General features: G+C 40.5%; 1 protein-coding gene across 1 annotated transcript in view; it reads right to left on the reverse strand.

Moving 5' to 3' along the window:
• Positions 1–1,685: 1,685 nt before the first annotated feature.
• The window catches only part of LOC148319459 (matrix metalloproteinase-17-like), a 67,890-nt gene continuing 48,749 nt past the window's right edge, over positions 1,686–20,826 (reverse strand). Inside the window, exons 4-10 of the mRNA XM_088281904.1 lie at positions 20,238–20,524; positions 11,252–11,428; positions 10,724–10,826; positions 8,721–8,803; positions 6,854–7,006; positions 6,493–6,750; positions 1,686–4,377 (exon numbers count right to left, since the gene is read on the reverse strand). Of these exons, the coding sequence (XP_088138030.1) occupies positions 4,052–4,377; positions 6,493–6,750; positions 6,854–7,006; positions 8,721–8,803; positions 10,724–10,826; positions 11,252–11,428; positions 20,238–20,524 (1,387 nt within the window). The 3' untranslated portion in view covers positions 1,686–4,051. The remainder of the gene's footprint in view (positions 4,378–6,492; positions 6,751–6,853; positions 7,007–8,720; positions 8,804–10,723; positions 10,827–11,251; positions 11,429–20,237; positions 20,525–20,826) is intronic.

Here is a 20,826-nt window from a genome sequence, read left to right on the forward strand (position 1 = left end):
AATTGCAGACAACACGACGTCCTCCTGAGTTTTACAATGTTGAGCAGAATTGGGGTACGCATATAACCGTATTTAGGCCCAATTTGAGCATTTTTCCCCGCTTTTCATCATGACAAGTTTAAAAAAATGACAGGACAGGGAGACAAGACATCTTATTTTTTCACTACTCGTATCACTTAATTTTGCATATACGCTGCTGGGCTATGTTCTTCTCGCCCGCGAATAGCGGGGGAACACCGTTCTGCTACTCCGATAACTGAAACTAACTGCATTGTTCGGAGAGTCTGAAAGCCCTGCGCCACCATGTTGCCTCCTGCAGGTCAACTTTGGTACTACAACAGTCATCTGGATTGTGGAGAATTGCAGCCGTGATCGTCGGTAAGGATACTGGTATGTTGTGTTAGTCATATCGAGAGGACTTTCACATTTTAAAGTGCAAACAGTTGTCAACCGTCTGGTATGATTCCAAATGTAGGCCAGTAATGCCGAAAGGTGTTTTAAATTGGTTAAAAATTGCTTTAACGACTCAGGTTGTCGTCTAAGGGGGAACAGATGGAGGCTAAAATCAATTGGGATGCTTTTATGACAGCACACAATAACCCCTCAAGGTACAATGCCGAGTTAGACTCCAGATAGAGAAAACTGCCTATGCAGAAAAGGAACATATTGTAGCTATTTGACTTCTGAGTGCACATAAGGATAAACACTTAGAAGGCAAAGACACTAATTAAATGATTTGTCTGGTAGTTCTGTTCCTATCAGTGAATACGCATACATTTTTAATTCCTGCAATTATTTTCAATTAAATTAGCTGCCAAAATCACAGAAAACCAATGCTGGAAGTGAACTGGAAGTATCCTGCTGCTTTTTCAATCACCGAGTCTCATCCCAGCTGCTGCAACCTCTGAGTCAGGCTTCTTAATTAACACTAGTCGAGTGTGTCAAGAAGTGGGCTGAAATTGATGCTCTTATACAGTGGTGGTGTCACAGCTTGGTTTGGGAAGGTGTGACCGACGGGAGAATGTTGAGGGCAATCATAATGAAATGTTTAACTCGGAAAAAAGCTGCGTTTATTATATTTACGACAGCCAGTAGTTGACTAATTGTGTTTTTTCCAACACTGACTCAAATGTTCAATGGGGAAGTCAAGTCCAGAAATGTTTTCACAATGATATGTTCGATGCGCTCGCACTAGTCTAGCAACACTATTCTGATTAATATTGCGCTTGCGGATTTTTAACAATATCATTTTGCCTTGAAAATTCCCACTTGCTGTCAACTGATGATGACATCACAGTGTCTAAGGGCTCAGGTACGTACGTTCACGGCTCACTTGTTTGGAGCATGTGATGTTTGCAAACTGAGGCCTTGGGCACTGTGATGTCATTTTCAGTTGACAACAAGTGGCAGTACGAAGAAAAATGCCCACCCACTGTATACAAAAAGGTGGATTTTTCTGCTTGATTCATACGCTACAAACAAAATTTTAATTAGAAAACCGTTTTTGGACTAGTGGGGCCGCAGAGAACATGTTATAGTTAAGAAAATGTTAGTACATGTGTAATTTTTTACATTTAACAGTATATATATATATATATATATATATTTCTGTCCAACATGGTTTATGGTTCAACTTGTTGACATTTTAAAATACTGCTCGAAAAGAAAAAGTCTCAACAATAATCCTCCAAACAGTGTGAGATTTATTTTCTTACAAAAATATCTTACATTATAAAACACACCTTGAAATATACACTCCACTAGGAACGATTGAAATTCCAGTTGCAAGCTCGTGGTCTTAAAAAGAGTTCAGCTGTGAAGGGAAGAAAGCTTTGCAAACACGAGCCATCCGTTACCATTCAAAAAAAGACAACCGAGCTTCTTCTGCTTGTTTGTGTCTGTGAAAATGATCCGTGAAAGAAAAGTTGCAAGTGCTAACGAGAGAGAGGAACGATGACACAGAGGATCTCACGCCGCATCTGTCGGAATGACGAAAGAAGTCACTCGTTTGTCTTCAGCGTGAGCTATGAGTCTACCCGGTGACGCCTGTGACGTTAACAATGTCACCAATACATGCCAGGGATGCGTCCGCCTGTCAGACACATGTCAGGGTGACAGTCAGCTCCCAAACATCAGCAAAAATATTTTTGAATTCCACCATGTGCCTCGGTTCATGCTTTCTGGAAGCGTCTCCTGTCATATAAGCTAAAACTAAATGACTTTTGCCAAAACACAATCAGTCGCCAGCACCAGAATGTGTAAACCGGGATGTTTTATATAGCATGCCAGAGAGAAAAAAAATTGCAATTAAATTCAACTGATGCACTTTCCCCCCAAATTTCTGGAATTCATCAACACATTCTTTTTTCGTTTTCAGGTCAGAATGTCCTTATATGGTTAACGTGAGAGCCCTTTTGCTGCAAAATGGGCAAAGGGAAGGACTTCATGTTCTTATATAGGCACATGGAGGCTGTTTAATGTATTCATAGGGTAATTTAGAGGCTATAATGTCCTTATATGGGCACGTAAACCTTTGCATGTTTGTATATGGGCAACTGACAACTTTCAATTTCCTCATATGGAAGGGACGCCTTTTAATGTCCTTGTATGAGCAACATAAGAGCCGAGGCTGGTTGTACATTTGAGATTGAGGTCAATCAATTTATCAAATATTCTTTTATGGCAAGTGTGTGGTTTTTATATTCTCATATGGGTAATTGAAGGCCTTTAATGTCCTTATGCGGAATTAAGGGAGTGCCAACGATAGTCTTGCATGTGCGTTGAGGGTTTTTCACATCCCGACGTGGCAAGGAGCGGGTATATGTCGTCTTAAAAACTAAACAAAACAAAACAACTAAGACCATATAAATGTGAATTATGCCCATTATTCTTTTTTTTTAACCATAGAACTACTCTATATAATATTATTAATCTTGCCTAGAGTTCCAGAATTAGTATTAATATTATGATCAACATTTATTTGAATGGGTTATCATAATAAGATTATAGTAATGCAATGATTGAGTTGATTAATCGAAACTAATTAAATATCAAGTCAATTCTTTGACAATCGATTAATCGTTTAGATCCTTTTTTCCCCCCCAAACACGCGATGCTTGGTATTTCAACTTCTCAACAGTAAATTCAGTCCAATTTGTTTGGTCCTTCAAAAATGCAGACTAATTCTTTGTGTTGAATCACAATAAAACATTTGCTTGTACATTGGGAAACAATGTTGAACATTTTGGTTCACAACATTTTTCCTATTATGGATAAAATCAGTAAATGAATCATAATTATTTGGTTGGTGCAATTTTTACACTGTCAATTTTAAATAATGCCCCCTTATTATATTATATTATATAATATATTTATATTATATTATATTAAATATAAATATTTCATAGTTAGGCAGAGGTGGTCCCTTATAAACATTTAATTTATAAATGGATGTGTTATGTTTTCAATACTTTGTCCACTATTGAAATACTAGGAACATTAGAATAAAATTTGAATTTGTGGAGCCTTTGCAGAACTCGTTGTACCTAGAGGAGAATAACACTTTTTATTAGTGATCTTTAAATGAAACTGGTGGGGCACTGAAAAGCCAAAAGTCCAATATAATTTCCTGTCTTCAGCCCTGTAGCCTTTCATTAATTGGATTTCGCAATCGCAGGTTGTGTCTTTTGAAAAAAGGTCAAACTGACAGTTGGTGTGTCTACATTCTAAATGTCCCTCCTTGCTATGAACTTGTTTAATGTAACTAACGTCTTTACTGAGCTCCTCTAAAAAAAATTGTGTAGTCTCATTCTTAAAGCATCAACTACCTTCGTCATTAAGAATGGATTGAAGTCCACCTGTATGCTAACTGCACAGTATGCACAATATATACTGCAAGGCTTTTAGAGAAACATCAAATGGCTTGAGAAATAAATAAGAGAGAAACAAGAGCAAAAAGTACAGCAATTAGTACTCATATAAAGAGAATGTTCCGTGTTGAATTAAGCCGGATATCTACCAGTGAGTCTTAAGTACTTCCTGTGTTTTGGCATCATAGCGGTAGAGGGCTGAGGGCCAGCAACAGCGTCCAGAGGACCGGCAGCAGCCACACAAATGACGGGGAAGGCCGAGCCCCGAGAGGCGAGGCGCTGTCCGAAGTGCAGGAGCACACCTCGTAGCCGTTCTCGGCGTGGTCCGGGCGAGGGTGCACGTTGACTCGGCTCTCGGTGCTCTTGGCCTCCGCGCCCGGCGAGTCCGACTGCATGTCGGTGCACAGCAGCCAGTCCTTGGCGATGAGGCGGGGGTAATCCGCCTCCACCTCCATGTCGCTGTTCGGCACGCGCCAGTACTCCTTACCCTTGAAGAAGTAAGATGAACCTGCGTGAGATAAACAATGCCAGATTCAGTGGAATTCCTGGAAAACAGCCTTCGGGCATACGATACACAAATACATGGCTGGAAAGCAGAGGTTCTCAAACCTTTTCCACCGAGTGCCACCACCAAAATCATCTCCAAGTAACCACCTGAATAATCACCACTGAAATGCAGTGTCACATTTTCATCAATGACAAGACAAGTTCTAGTACAGTGTGCTAGTTTGATGCCATCACACAAGTCAAAACACAATAGATGGGCTAACAAATAGCATCGATGTTGCGTCATTATAACGCTTTAGTGCTAAAATATATGTAGACAGACTATAGAACGACTCACAGGCATATATTCTTTATCCTCAGCGGAATTAATTCAACGTATAACACTTCACTGTAATTAATGTGCACGTTGTCATGACGATGCTCCATTTACTTCCATATTAGTACCTCCTCACTGCCTAATTTATCGCTTTACCCCCATGCTCATGTATCAACCTGAAGGAACATTAACACCTTCATTGGCCTCAAATTCCCCTTAGCCAAACTGGCTGAGTGTAAATGAATTTTTGCGTACGCTGATGTAGTCCAAGTCAATGATTCCCAACCAGTGTGGTGTTTAAGATCATCAGGTTTGCAGTTGGAAATCATCTAATTTAACTTAATTGGTCTGAAAATTATATTTATTTACTACAAATCCATCTGTGATCATCTATGTCAGCGGCATGTGATGACAGATAGAATAATTAAATGCTCCCCCACTCGCTAGCCCAAAGCACATTAACATTCGTAGACACTGTTTGTTACATTTGGAGGCGTGCGTGAGATTTTTTGAGGATGTAAAATATGTGCCTTGAATCAATAAAGGCTGAGAAACAGTGTCTGTGGAAGTACAGGCGCATGAAAGGTCAGAATGCGTTTCCAGCATTCAACTATATTACAAGCCGTTCAGTTATTTGGGTCGCCATTCATTTTCCTCATCGTAAATAATGAAAAGTGAATTCCTTTGTTTTGGGGTCAAGCTGTAATCATGATAAAACATTTATCAACCAGCAACCCAAGCCGTGACAAACTGTCGACAACCACACCGCCCTCCTCCGCTTGTGCTGCAGGTGTCTCATCCCTTTTAATTTTCTTTTGGCCCGCTTTCCTTGAGAAAAACATTAGCAAACTGCAACTGGCAAACATTTAGACACAGCATGCTCTGATGAACACCTGAGCGCAACTTCACATGTGGTTCACTTCTCAGAAGCGCCGTTCCAAAGTAAGCTGAAGAGCCCGAGAGCAGTTCCTTGCTAATTAGTCGTTTTCGTGCCAGTTGTGGAAGGGCCACAATTGCCCTATCAAAGGTTAATCCTGTCAGACGAATGCAGACGAATCAATCACATGAACAGAATGCAAAGGTTGTTGGCTCGCGAAATGCTTCGACTTACTTCATTACGTCTGCAAACTTTGTAGCTTTGTATTCACGACTGATGCTACAAGAACCAGATGGACAAAATAATTGACGTGTGATCAATAGAAAGCCAAATCATTCAGGATTCTGAATCAAACGCAAGATGTCGGGGTGAGGGGAAATATTTTGGGGAAATGTCGTTGTCATTTGATGGAGGTGTTAAAGGGGAAGTCAATCCTAAAAAAAATCTTTGCAATATCTTCTATGCATCTTTACTAGTCTAAACTTAATTTATGAAATATGAGTTGAGGGGGCCAACTCATTTTGTCCCTTTGTGTCGACTGAAAGTGACATTGCAGTTGCCCAGGGCTCAGACAACGACCAATCATGGCTCAGCTTCAGAAAACAGCTCAACCGTGATTGGTTGTTGGCAAAATGGCCGCCCCCTGAGATGTCTAAAATCGGGGGGATTTTATTGCTGACCGCACATTCCACAAATGCCGGGACATTTTTGGGTTGACTTCCGCTTTAAGATACCATCACATCACTGACGTGTCACAAATCAACCGTCTCTGTAGCTCAACTACTTCTTACTATCCCCACCTTTGTCCACTCTTTACTTCATATTTCAAGTGGGATTACATTGAAGTTAAATGTGATGGTAATACTTCCCTAGAATCCATTGACGCGCCTATTGTGAATTGGGAGGCCACCTTTACGACTCACCATCAGACCACCTCATGGCATCGTCCAGATGCGGCGGTAGCCCCTTCCACAGCGTGCTGTCCTTTGGGTAGCCCAGATCCATACGTCTCAGATGGTCGTCATAGCGCCAGTAGCGGCTGTCTTTGAAGAAGTAGGTCTTCTCGTTGTGAAGCCACACAAAAGCCGCGTCCACGCCCTCCAAAGGTAGGCCAAAGTCGCTGATTGGACGCGGGTAACCCTCTTCAACAATGTTGTCTTTAAAGACCCAGTACTTAAGACCTTGAGAGGATGCATAAAAAAATTAAAAAATGTTTGTCTCTCAAGTATGTGCCCTGTGAGTGGCTGACCAGTCCAGGGTGTATCCCAATATTCCGCGCCGCACCTTTAAAAAAGACAATTTTGTGATCTCCAGGCCTCTCGTAGATGGCGTCCACACTGTCGACGCTGGGCGGAAGGCCTCTCCAGAATCGATGGATCTGAGCCGGACGCAGAGACACCAGGTTCTTCTCCCGCGTTAGACGCCAGAAGTATTTCCCTATGGCAGAAAGCGACGGAACTAGTCAGCGTTTGCTTGGAATGTCATCTTGTCACGGACCATCATTCTTAGGATAAATCTGACGTAGCAATTGTAAACATGTGAGAACATGGTTTGTATCTGGGTGGAATCTCAATCAGACCGTCCAAGTAGGTGCACTGACCATAAGTGATGCTACATAGCTGAACCAATTAAATAATATATTTTTTTACATCCTGGTTCTAATGATTGGTGGCTCCGCACAAAGCAAAATGTGTAGTAGTCGTGAAAAAAAATGCAATAATCTTCACTCCTCTGTCTGGGCGATTGGAATGATAGCAATTACAATATTGCTCAAGTCACTAATTTATTTGATGCATTTATTTTCCTTTTATAATTATTTGCCATTCAACAAATTCTGATTACTAGATTACTTTAATGCACTTAATTTTGGAGTCAGCCAATCCTCCCTCAAGCATTTCCAGATGCTCCAAAATGCTGCTGCTTGCCTTTTAACTGGACTCCGAAGAGGGAGCACATAACCCATATCTTGGCTTCTCTTCACTGGCTAGTGCACTTTCGAGTTCATGTTAAGATACTGCTGATCGTCTGCAAATCTTTAAATGGCCTCGCCCCGGCGTACCTCTCCGAGCTCCGGCACCACTACGCACCTGCCGGCTGTCTCAGGTCTGTAGACCAAATGCAGAGGACTAAACGGAGCCTCAGAGGGGATTGCGCCTTTTCTGTTGGCGGTCCTCTTTGGAATGAGCTCCCATTGAATGTTAGGCAAGACCCCTCTCAGTCCACTTTTAAAACTCGTTCGATTTTTATTCTTTCGCTTTTGAGTCAACATGAGACGCTCGCTGTTTTGCTATTTTTCTGGTGTCTATTGTAAATTGTGTTTTAATTTGTGTTCTAATTTTCCGCTAATTACTATTACGCCATATGGAAAGTGCTTTGTTATAGCTCCAGCTGTTTTGAAATGAATAAAGTTGTATTGCACTCAAAACATTGAATTCATATGTTTCTGCTGGCCTTATTAGACCCCTTCTTCTTTCTTTTTTTTTTTTTAAACTAAAGGTGGATTTTGCATTATATTTTGGGACAGTTAAACAGAGAGCAGGTCACAATGCCCAGAGAGTTTTCATTCAATACAAGAACCACTGTGTTGCGATATTGGGTATACCGTCTATGTGCCGCGAGTTACGCTGTGATTCCCACTCCCAATTTGTGCTCAGCATCAGAAATGTTGCATATTAGCATTCGAGTAAACTTCAGTTCAAAAATGCGGTATGACCTTATTAACTCATTCATTACCAGCCAAGTAAAAAAAATGTATCTTTAACGTATTTATCCGTCAATGGTAGTCAATGAGTTAAACACATTTTGGCTTTGCTAGTCTGTAGTTGTATTAGTCACACGAGCTAATGAGCAAGAAAAGACACGTTCGCCACGAAACAGATAATGCATCTGGAGCGAGGCAGGCAGCCTTGCGCCTGTTGGCGCATTTTGTTTCGAGCGTTAAATTCAGTGATGGTGTGTGAGGAGCGTGCTGGGAGCAACACATCACTTGGCTTTCTATTGATTGCTGGATCGCCCACTCCGTGCCCACAACCCTGTCTCTTCCTTTCAATTTCTCTCCTTTCACCTCACTTTTTGTCTTTCGCTCACAATTATCCTTTGGGGCCCATCGGTCTGCTTGGCTTGTAGACACGCTCCTTTGAGGTTTAAGTACCTTTGAAAAAGAAGGCCTCCCCTCGTATTTGGGCCACGGCATCAAAGTGACCAGCGCATCTGTCGGGGGAGTCTCGCACCAGCCTGTGTGAGATGGACAATGGAGGAAGGAGATTAAAAAAAAAAAAAAAAGGAAGAAGGGAGGGGGGGCACAGAATAATTAGAAGCAACAATTTGATACAATCTGAAATAATTGCAGTCACGTAGTGAGAAAGGCACGCATGTGAGTGGATGTGTCCGCTTCAATTATTAAATAGGCTACTGAGCAACCTGCTCTCACGCTGACAGGCTCGACCCTCAGCTACCCCCCCACCACGAGTGCATTTATCCACCGGGATAATAAGTGATTTCAAGTAGTGACGTGGTTGGCCTGCCAATGATGAAGCTTCCAGACCCACAGGGCTGCCACTGTGAGCCGGTGGCGGTCAGCTCGCCTGTTATAAACAAACGTCCTTTCACAGCTCTGTTGACACAACACTGCTGCCTAGTGGTCAAATATTGAGACCTTACTCATGAAAGAGGCGGCTTTCCCTACCTCGGGCGACGTGTGAAAAAGCTAATTATAGAGAGGACCAGTTGATTTTTTTTTTTAGAGACTCCACACTTTTTACCCTGCTGTCTTTGTCAGTGTACTTCCTCAGACCGACATTAGTTCACATGCTTCACTCCGATCGAGGCTAATAAATTGAACAGGATTCATCCTGCTTTGACTGATAATTAACATATCAAAACGCGACAGAACCCGAGGCATTATTGTTCGCGTGTTGAAAAGGGGACTCATTATCTCGCCCCACTTGTTGGTTTTCGAAAGGATACTAACCGTGGCCATGCCCTGCACATATTCACTGATTATATGTATAACCTTCCTAGTATTGATCGTCTATTTGTTAGGATTTTTCAAAAATAACTTATGTATTCCAGGGTCAAACTACGGCCGCATAAAACATTTTTTGACGACACGCAGTAACACTGTAACATTCTTAACGCTCAAACAAATGTTGATATAAAACAAGTGGTCTTCTGTATGAGGGAGCTAACGTCGATCTCAGCTGACTTAGGAGGAAAGGCTGACCACACTGTTAACATTTGTACGTACGGTAAAAGACAACAAAGCAATCAGGATGAACTTTAAACTCGAATTTAGAGATCACAAACTTGGGCTTGCACACCAAAAGTGAGGCTAGAACCGGCCAATCTAGCTTTGGTGCATGAACCGATGAAGGCTGCTCGAACGAGATGCAAAACATCCTTGAATAGTTAAATTGCGATCAATTCAATTCTCACTTTTCTATAGACGGGCTGTTTGTTTGGAATAGATGTCGCAAAGAAGGCCGAAGGGAAAAAAAAAAAAAAAAGAAAAATAGCGACCGTAGTCGCTCCTTTGATGCTCAGCGGACCGCTAACATATCGCTTAACACCTCACTTTTGAGCTTTTATGTTGAGCTGATGAGGATCATTTATTCCGGCAAAGATGAACATGGCGGTTTCAGGAGTTGAATTGAGCTCCTCTTTGTGGGGTATTATACTCGTACACAGTCGGCATATTTTTATTTATTTGATTTTTATTTTATAATTTTTATTATTTAATTAACTCGTTGACTGCCATTGACGGCTGAAGACGTCAAAGATTCATTATTGTTTACTCGGCTGGCAGCGAATGAGTTAATTGAATTGATATATTTAATTAAATTATATATTATATTTGGCACCGGAGAGGGGCGCTCTCCAATCTCGTAGTACACAATGACAATAAAGGGCATTCTGATTCTGATTCTGTTCCCGTCATCGGCCTTTACTCTGACGTCTTCCACAAGGGCCGTTGGCAGAGAGTAATATCTGAGGGTGCTTGAAAGAGAATGGATCAGGAGTGTGTACGTTTGTGTGTTTTTTCACATCAGAAAATGTTAAGGGAAAATAAAAGAGGAGCAATGATGAAAAGGTCGAGGCCATTTCACGTTTGACATCGGTGAAGTCGCATTAAAGGCAGGCGGATCATGTACTTACAAGACGGACGATCTGTTTTCTGGGAGGTCCAGCAGCACTGGAGGTTCGGCTGTCTGGGAGGGGTTGCCGGGTTGAGTGGTGTGGGACACCGAGTCCCTGACACCTGAGAAAAACGTTCAAGAAACGGTGGAACAATTGATTCGAGCAATACCCAACACTACATGCACAAAGTTTTGAGACACCTTCAGGAAGTGAAAATGTGAAGCTCACATTGATCCGGTACATCCAGATATCTAAAGCCGTCAATTAAACGACAGCCATGGAAATAACTATTCCGTGTCATTCTATGAATAAAAAGACTACTCAGTGGAAAACCAACTGAGCTGAGTCGAAAACCAGCTTCACTCCCCACCACTCACGCAATTTCATTTTCACGTTCATTATCATTAATGCTGCATGCCGCCTCTATCAACAAAGTGTGTGATAAGGTCAAACAGCCCAAAAGACACCCAACTAACTTCATTCATGTTTTCATTCATCAATAGCGTTTCACAATCCAGCTGTGTCTTTGTCATATAACAGACGTACCATAGAGCTGCCAGACGCGGACCTTGTCTTCGTAAGGCAAGTCGTACTTCAGAGGGTCGCCGACGGGACCCTGGTAGTACGGTCTCATGATGGACTCCATGGCTGAGGTGTGGACGAGGCCGATGGCGTGACCGAACTCGTGGACGGCGACTGCAAACAGGTCCATCCCGTGAGAGTCTGAAGAAGAAAGATTTGGTATCATTTCAAGTTCAGATACATTTTGGGGGGGAAAAATACAATTGCTTTTACTTTTTGGGTTTTGTGATATTGCCGGGCCAATTTGAATGACATAGCCAAGTCAACTTAACAGCGTAATGGCTAATGGTTAGCAATGAAATGACCAGATAATCACACTCAATATAGAGCTGTGCAATTCATCAAATGTCAATTCCGAATACGATTATTACACTCGACAATCACAATATTGGCATAATTGTAAAAACACAACAAAACTATCATAATATACAGTATTGTTATTTTTATTTTTCACTGTATAATACAATAGTTGGGATATTTGACTTGTTTATTTAATTGTTTATTTAAAGGTTACAAATGATCACTAAAAAAATAATTTGTCTTAATATTGCTTACATTCAAAACAATTTTTGTTTTGTTCCCCGCCAAAATAATCATTCGATTAATTGTGATTTCATTATTTATTGCAAAATGAGACTTGTAAAACGTTGCTAAAACCCAACTTGGTGCATGGTTTTACTCATTTTAGTTTTGTCGCGCAGTGTCCAACATCTTTATAAGTGTGAATAAAGCATCATACTGCAAACAGCCTTAGCGTAAAATTAATCCCTCCTGTAACGTTATGGGAAACATTAATTTCAAATTAGAATTACTTAAAAGTTTGCTGAGACTTCGGATGTTCCACTAATAAGTCTTCTGTGTTCGATGATAAGGAGGTCCACTTTTCGCTTTGCGTATTGTGACTTTTATAGACCTACGATGACGACTGTTTGCATGTTTATGCCTTTTTACAAGTGAAGCCTATAGGTTGAGAGGCATGGGAGAAGGCTTCGGTGGCTGTGAGTGCTGTCGGCCATGTGGTGGAGTGAGATAAACATGGTAATACTGCACCAGCCCCCGGGGCTGCCAATCAAAAGCGGTGTGCGGAGAGGCACGTTAAAAAAAAAAAAAAAAAAAAAAAAGGGGCTGCAGGCGATTAAAGTGCATTTCCCAATAATGCTCAAATACATATTAAAAAAAAAAAAGGTAATACCTAAAAAATCTCCTTGTCAGGCTCCATTAAATAAGACAATAGCTCAGTCTACAGATTAAAATATGCAGAAATGTGAGCATTAACTTGCTCATTCTGTGGATCTTCTTGTGCTGCATAGAAAAATACAAATATGTAACCTGAACTCGTGCCTGCGACAACACCGGGGATTCAAAGATGCCAAATTCTAGAAGGCGACTGTCATCCACAGGAGTACGCAGACTGAGGCACCAAGACACAAGAGGATGGAAAGGAAGAGAACACAACACAAAGTAGGAAGTGTGTCATCACACTCTCAATCCTCCCAAGGTTGGAAAAAAAAAAAAAAAAAAATATCTTACAGTATGTGTACAGATGACGTGAAATACAAAAGCAGCGAGGGCGGCAAAAAGGTTGGAGTCACGAGCCCAAACAATAGCAGTGAATCACACAGCCTATTATACATGCGCCAATCTAATGAAGCCTTTGAAGGCCTGATACGTTATTGTGAAAAGTAATTATAGTGACGCATGATAAACACACTGTGTAAACTTTGGATTTAGCACAGAATGCTACAAAACATAGCCCGCAGCCCAGATGGCAAGTTTAATGAGATTGCGGGTAGCATGCGCTGGATGGGAATAAGAAGGAGGCCAACTAGAGCCGAGGGCTACCCTCTGATGGGATTTGATTCTTGTACCATTGTGACGTTCCAGCACTTTCCGCTACAGACACCAATAGGTGTGTGGGACCCGATTGGAACCTCTAAAGTCCCACAAGTTGGACAATTTGGAATCTAACCAACATTTTTGGCCAAAAATAAATAAATAAATAATATCATATTCACCCTCCCGGCTCAATAGTTAGACAATCCCAGTTGAAGATGACTCATGGACGGGCTAACGAATAGCCTCGGATTCATGAAGTTGAGTAACGGATATCTGAACACAAACGGTGGCGCAACAAAACATGTGCGAGTACTTAAGGGCATATATTTTTTATCCTCTGAAAAGAAAAACTAGTATTTCTTTGGTTTACTGAAGAGTGGAGACCATATACAAGAAATCTTATGACAGTATTAGGCTGCCCCCTGGTGGCCAAAACACGCACGGTTTAATTTGTTGGTTTTTTTAAGCAAATTATACAGTGCTATTTTCCTGAGAAAACACATTACAAAAACTGGAAGGTATTAGCTCCTCTCATTTAAAGTCAGGTGGGGTAAGATCCAGCTCAACCCTAATAAGAACAACATGATAACAAAAAATAAAAAATCCTTCTAAAACTGTCCCAAGTGAGACAAAAAGAATGAGATGTTCTCCAAATAAAGCCAATGTAATTAAAGTCAGGAAAGTTTTCTTTTCCTTTAAATATTTACAGCGGCTAACCTATTTTCACATTTGTATTAGTGTAATGAAGAGATCAATTGATTAAGAATTCACATTAAAGATTCATTTCTTCAGCCCATTAAATACAAAAATAATAACTTGATTTAGTGCCAATTGTCCCCATTGTTGATGTAGAACATTTTGTCAAATGTTCATCTTGAGTTAAAATGTGACAGAAAAATGACCAATTCAATGTTGAATGCCGGTTTCATCCTGGATCAGATATTCCTTTCCTTCGGGAAATTATGTTCTGAAATCCAAACAAAGGGTCAAATGCTCCCTGGAACCAAAAAGGTTCAACATTAGAGATTTCACTGTGCACAGCTTGAAGTGATTTTATTTTATTTGAGGGAGCAGATAAAAAATGAATCGGAAACAAACACCCGATTGGTTCATCAGCATGGTGTTGATTCAAGAGAATTAAAAGCAAACATCCAAGATGGAGACACAGCAGCGCTTTCATCAGCTTCAAACTAGTAGAAAACAAAAAGGCTCAGAACTGTTGTCGAGATGAAAGAAAACACAAAAGATGAGCGTGGCTGCTGGCAAAGAGAATTATGTTACAGGAAAATGTTGTGAACTTGTCATTTCATAGTAACGCGAGTTGACGGCTTCAAACGGACCTCTGTCAGTTCACATAATAGAATCCATTAACTCGGAGATAAATTTCAGTTCTTTGTGATTGAACAAATAAATGCATTGGCGTTGGTTGGTTTGCTTCTTTTATTTAGAAAATCACATTGGCATTACTTACTGAGATTTCTTTCCTTATACAGTAGCATGACGCTGTTAAACCAATAATGAATTTGATTAGATTAAAACTGGACTGGTCCAAGCTTACATTTTTTTTTTTGGGGTACACTTTTCTAACACACATTGTCATTTTTCCTTTTGTAAATCAAATGGCAATATTTTGCGGAATAAGATATTTCTCCGGCTTTGTCATAGCGGTTTTCTTTTCCACCTCCTCAGTCGAAAATGCTCAAATAAGCCACTTTTGCCTTTGTTCTTATCGAGTGTGGACTTGAAGCGTCTCGCACCCGGCAAGTTGGCAGCTCTAAAACATGATGCTTCAATTAAGAGAACAGATCGAGGGCCTTCAGAGCTAAACAAGAGACACGTGACGTAACAGACGAAAGACTTGCTTCGTTTGCAACAGTGACAAAGACAGTATGTAATTTAGATCGGTTTGCCCCAAAGGCATTGGATGCTAAATGGAGGAGAGCAAGAAAAAAACTGAGGAAAAAAAAATTAAAAAATTGGCAATTTGTAACAAACAGCTGTTTAGTGTGCATCACTTTACACTTTTGGGAATAATAGCCGTTTACATTTGCTTTGAGTACTCTTATCAGTGTTATTTGCTGTTTGCAAATAATAAATTCACCATACTCTAAAGGTAAACAGATAAGCTGACTACTAGCCGGGGAATATACGGAACATAATGAGATAGATAAAGGCTGGCATCTGTCAGACAGCCAATAACGCAGCTCATGAATGTGGTTGGAAATGCAAATCGGGAAGGGCTTATCTTGATCGGCATATAATCATTATGCACTAAGATGCAGAATTTTGGGGGGATTAGTTTGCTGCTGTTGTAAAGCATATTTATTCACTATGTGTAATTTTATTAAGTTCGCCAAGTATAGACAAAAAGCAATGTTTTGATTGAGAGGGAGAGGATTGATTTTGAACTTTATGCCGTTACAGTCCACTTGCATTGGGGCTAAAGGCCGCAGTGCCCGATCAGATGCATCAAGTGGAGCCGCAGCTTATAGAGCGGAAAAGTACATTGCTTTACACGACAGTCGAAACGACATTTTTAGCATGGCTCGGCCTTAGTGGAGGGTTTGTCCTCTACAGAGAGCTATTCTTGACTGCTTTCATGCTGCGTCATGACCTAAATCTATTCTACAACATGTGAATATCTCTCTCCATACTTAAACAGTGAACTGTTTAACTAATACCCTTTCGAGTTTTGTATAAAGCAATACATTTAGAACGCCATAATTAGAAAGGAATAGATAGTCTTGATTGTTAAAATCCTTGGCGCAGACGGTCCGAAACTTTGAGTGGGTTTGCAAGGGCAGACAGCACTTTAAGGCACAGGATTTATCTCCATTTCGGAAGTAATGTTTTTATATTGCATATTATCTGTCTTTACAAGAAAAGTCAAACAGTCTGGTTTGGAGATGAAAAGAATGTTTGAAACACGTCAACATGACACACTGGGCGTTAGCATGCTCTTAGAAGATACTGCTCATATTATTCTGGGGAACGTTTGATTGACGCAAAAGGATGCATTTTTCAAAGCGGCTTTGGAAAGGTGAGCTAAAGTTCAATTCAGTTCATATGTAAACCTGTCTCGGGCTTGCGTTGGCAAAAGCTACGGCATCCATGTCGATTGCATGACATCGGGACTTATTCAACACATTTCACACATCGGGATGGGCTTTGAAGAAAATCTTATAAGATATAAGATGGTAGAGCGTTTGACATCCTTTGTTGGGAAAGGGCAAAATAGGGACACAAACGGCACGGATGTCGAAGCCTTTATTGGTCATGCAATGTCTGGCTAAGTCACAATTGCATGTGAATAATCAATGGAGAGCAGTACGTTTCGTTCCTAAGCGTACAAGCGAACCTCAAACAAATGGACGTCTGGAAAGATTGATAAGATTGTTTGGGTTGTATATTTTCCCATCACATTAATAATCATATTTAAAAATTGTTCAACTTCCAAGAACATTTCTCTGACCCCTTTTTTTTTTTTTTTTAAATTGTCCTGTTTCCAATAAGCAAGTCAACTCCAACGAGCCGCAATACTTGGACACTTCAAACACTTAAAGGGGAAGTCAACCCCCAAAAATTATTTGCAATGTTGTATTAGTCTTCACTAGTCAAAACACGGCATTCTGATTAGTATTGTGTTTGTGGAATATGAGTTCAGCATTTTTTTAGCCATGTCAGGGGGCGGCCATTTTGTCACTTCTGCCGACTTAAAATGACATCACAGTTGCGCAGAGCTCCGTGAACGACCAATCATGGCTCATCTTCTGAAAACAGGTGAGCCATGATTGGTCATTATCAGAAGCCCCAAGCAACTGTGATGTAATTTTCAGGTGGATCGGGTGGATTTTGCTGCTTAAATCATATTCCACAAAACGCAATATTAATCAGAACGCCATCTTTCGACTTGTGAAGGCAAATACAACATTTTATTGCAAATGATTTTTGGGGGTCGACTTCCCCTTTAAAACTGCAGACCTGAGCCAAGGCAGAAAAATGACCTCATCCGTAGACTTGAATTGTCATGTTTATGCTTTAATCATTAGAACATTAGAACTGCAACATTTTACAGGTTCTTCTCATGCCTAACCTCCAGGGCATCAGGTTCAGTATCTCGTTTCCGGACTCTATGCAGCACTGATGAGCTGATACGCCGTGTGATGACAGTCTGCACTCCATTACGCGCCTGCGATACCATGCCAGCTCATCAACGCCGCATGCCTCAGGTGGCGGAGTGATCGTTTTCCACCTCGAAGGTTGTCGGTTCGACACTCAGCCCTTGTGACCAAGTCAAAGTATACTCACGCAAGATAATGTCATCAGTACAAAGGAAAACAAGCTCCTGAAGAAAAAAAAATGATATTACCACTAGTCCTTTCTTGTACTCATAACAACAGAGTTACAACTACTGCTACTAAAAAAAATAATATTTTTGAGTCAGGTTAAATTTTTGCAATGAGTGAATCTATGACGTCAACTTATTTCTTTTATTAGCCCTTATTGTTGCCGTTATTTTTACCAGTACTACAAAAGACCAAATGTTGAACTGTCGCTTGCTGAGGTGATAATACACAGTAAGAAAAAAGATCAAAGATAGTCAATTTTATTTTACAGTTACAGACCCTCTGAGTCAATATTGCCATATGACACCTCATGAAAATGGGAGACATTGACATGAATATTCATTGGATTAAGTACATATAATGCTTTTATTAATGCATAATGGTCAAGGTGCTCCCACATTTTTTCATTTATTTTTTAATACATTAACTGCAAGAAAAAAAATGTAAATGCGACTAGAAAAAAAAAACGTGAGAGCCTGTGCTTGTTGGTGGACATTTTTTGGCCAATATTGGCATTTTATGAGCACACAGAGAACTTACATTTAACAAATATGTTTTCAACAGTTTGAAAGCTATTTATAGCAGTTTATATTTCACTGTGAAAGATTGGCAATGTTAATCATGACCACATCCAACTCCAGACGGTGCAGCCTCCATTAAAGCGAGACTGAATGCCGGTCATCATGTCACTGAAAACATCAGCGGGTTTCTTTCAGGGGCAGTTCACTTTAATAATGACAGAGCGGACAGCAATTGCGACGACACACGCCAATTGTTCCATCTGATCACGAAAATAAAATACACGCGGTCAAAATGACTCGCTTAATCAAACATCTTGTGGACAATAAAACGTTGGAATAATTGAATTACTTATTACCTAAACTGTACTTAGCAGAGCAGTGCGGGATGTGCCCAAAAAAAATCAGACTCAACCAATAAAAAAAATGACGGTCATATTTTAAGAGACTTCTCATTGTACTGCAAGGTGAGCAAATGTTTGACCATTTAAATGAGACCTCAGAGTTTTATTATTCTCCTTTTATAATGTCTGGGTGATTGTGATAGGGACACCAAAGACACTTCTTCCCAATGTAAAAGAAGAACAAGACTTTGAAGAGAAAATGACAGTTTGGGCCTTAATAACAACGATATTATCCATCCATCGACTTCTCTACGGCTAATCCTCACTATTTAAATAAACATCTAATTGCAATTTATCATCAGGTTGGCATGGAAAAAGAAGAAGGAGATTGGGGCCTGCAAGCTGTTCAAAGTTCCACTTCTGGTTGGCACGTGCTGCATCTCCAGCGCTCCACGGGGGGGTGGAAGCAAAGCATAAAAATCTGTACTATGTCATTTATCTTCATAGAGGCTTTATGTTTGACAAAATGTCTGAGGGCCGACAGATGCTAAGCGGAATGCGAGCGGAATAATAATTTTGACAGCTATGAGAGTTTTCAGTCACTGGACAAACATTTTATGAAAATATGAATATGTGTCTTATTTGATGGGTGTCAGTAAGTGTAATGCTATGAAGAGTATCCCCCAAGAGTCATTATATTATTCCAGTTTACACGCCGCCATACAATTAATTCCATTTGAAATGTGGAAGTAGCGATTGATAATAAAATGACATGTTAACGGTTGAGTGAAACAAGTATCAAATAAAATACAAAAAAAATAAGTGATTCAAAAGCGACTAGGTACATCTGTATTCGGCTGTCTAATACTTTTTATTGATTGTTAATAGCACGTTGCTTAAACAACACCAAAAAGTGTTGATGAAGTCTGACAATTTAAGCCTGGTGGTGTATTAGTTAGAAGTAATCAGAATCAGAATCAGAATCAGAATGCTCTTTATTGTCATTGTACTCAGTATGTATATATTTATTTAATAAATATAAAAATAAAAAAATATATGAAAGTAGTTCCTAATGCTCTCATTGATTATTAATCATAAAATTGCTGGTTCAATCTTATATAACATATTTCTTTAAACTCCAGTGTTTTAATAGGACTGGTGTCATGTAGTGCATTGTTTGTTTTAGGAGGAACAAAGAGGACCTTACACCTCCTTATAAAGCTTCAGGGGGGGAAATTTTTTTTGTCATAACTCTGCTCTCCAATATGAGAACCTATTTAAATTTTAAATTCACATTATAATGATAAATAAATATTAACTAAAGAGACTGGGACATGAAGGGGCCTAAAGGCAAAGCTTGAATCCTTAAAAAAGCCTGCTCGAGTTTTGGCGAGAGACGATTTACTTTGCAAGCTGCTCTGGATCTGGGGGGAAAAAAAACGGGCCTCATCATACTTTATACATACATGCAGATGAAAAAAGAGGTAGCTTACGGACTAAGAAAGAAAGCCCCATAATATTCACTGGATAACCGCAGAAGGCGCATAACCATTTGGGACAACCACTGCAATTCAACTTTTAATGATCAATTCCAGAAATGGGCAGACCGTCCCGGAGGCAAAATGGTCCGGTCCTCTACGGGGCGGGGGTGTAACGGGATTCGACGGTTCGAATTTTTATGAATAAGGCCGGAGGGTCGCGGCCGTAGGGCGGGGGACTAACTGTCAGAAAAAGTGTCAAATGCCCAGCTCTGATCAATTCTGAACTGCAAAATGTCTTCAACTCATGCAAATAGTCCAAGTCATTTTGTGCGTTATTTTTTATTTATTTATTTTTTTTTTAACCGTCTTTAACAATTGTGTCTGTGTGTCAGCCAACAGCCAAGTAGAAAGAAGGCCCCGCCTACCTGGTGATCTGAAGGTCCAAGCCTCATCATCATCGAAGTGCGTATCTCCAGCTGTGAATCTCTCTCCAGGAAAAAAAGCGTGGGCCACCGTGCCTCCGGGCCCGTCAAAGGGATATCCGTCATTGTGGTCGGCCTTAGTGAAGTCGATCTGGATGTCGGCGTCGCTTCCTGCCACCTCGTGGAAGTTAAGCGGCGCGATGTCACTCCAGACTTTCAAGGCGTAATACATGAGGGCTCGAACGGTGTCCCTGCCCAGTAAAGCCGAGTCTTTCGGGAACGTCCTCACTCTGAGACGAGACAAGGGCACAGGAAGCACATTATGTAGATGAAACGTACGAACTCAATTGATGAAAGACAGTTTTTGAACATTAAATAATGAAAACGCTTGTATTCGGGAGTAGTGGAAATCCACCTATCATTTTCCATTTCAACCTCAGCGGATGACGATATCAAAGTGTTAATAGCGACTTTCACCCTCGCTTCATGTCAGACCTTTCATCCTTGAGAGTTTGAGCAGCTGGTTCCTCGTCTGAGATCGCTCGTGAAGGTGACCAGATCGTTTTTTTTTGTTTTTTTTGTGTGTGTGTTT

Source organism: Idiotropiscis lumnitzeri, chromosome 18 (genome assembly GCF_059441095.1).
Source record: "Idiotropiscis lumnitzeri isolate Australia: NSW breed Sydney's pygmy pipehorse chromosome 18, RoL_Ilum_1.0, whole genome shotgun sequence".
Classification (NCBI taxonomy): domain Eukaryota; kingdom Metazoa; phylum Chordata; class Actinopteri; order Syngnathiformes; family Syngnathidae; genus Idiotropiscis; species Idiotropiscis lumnitzeri.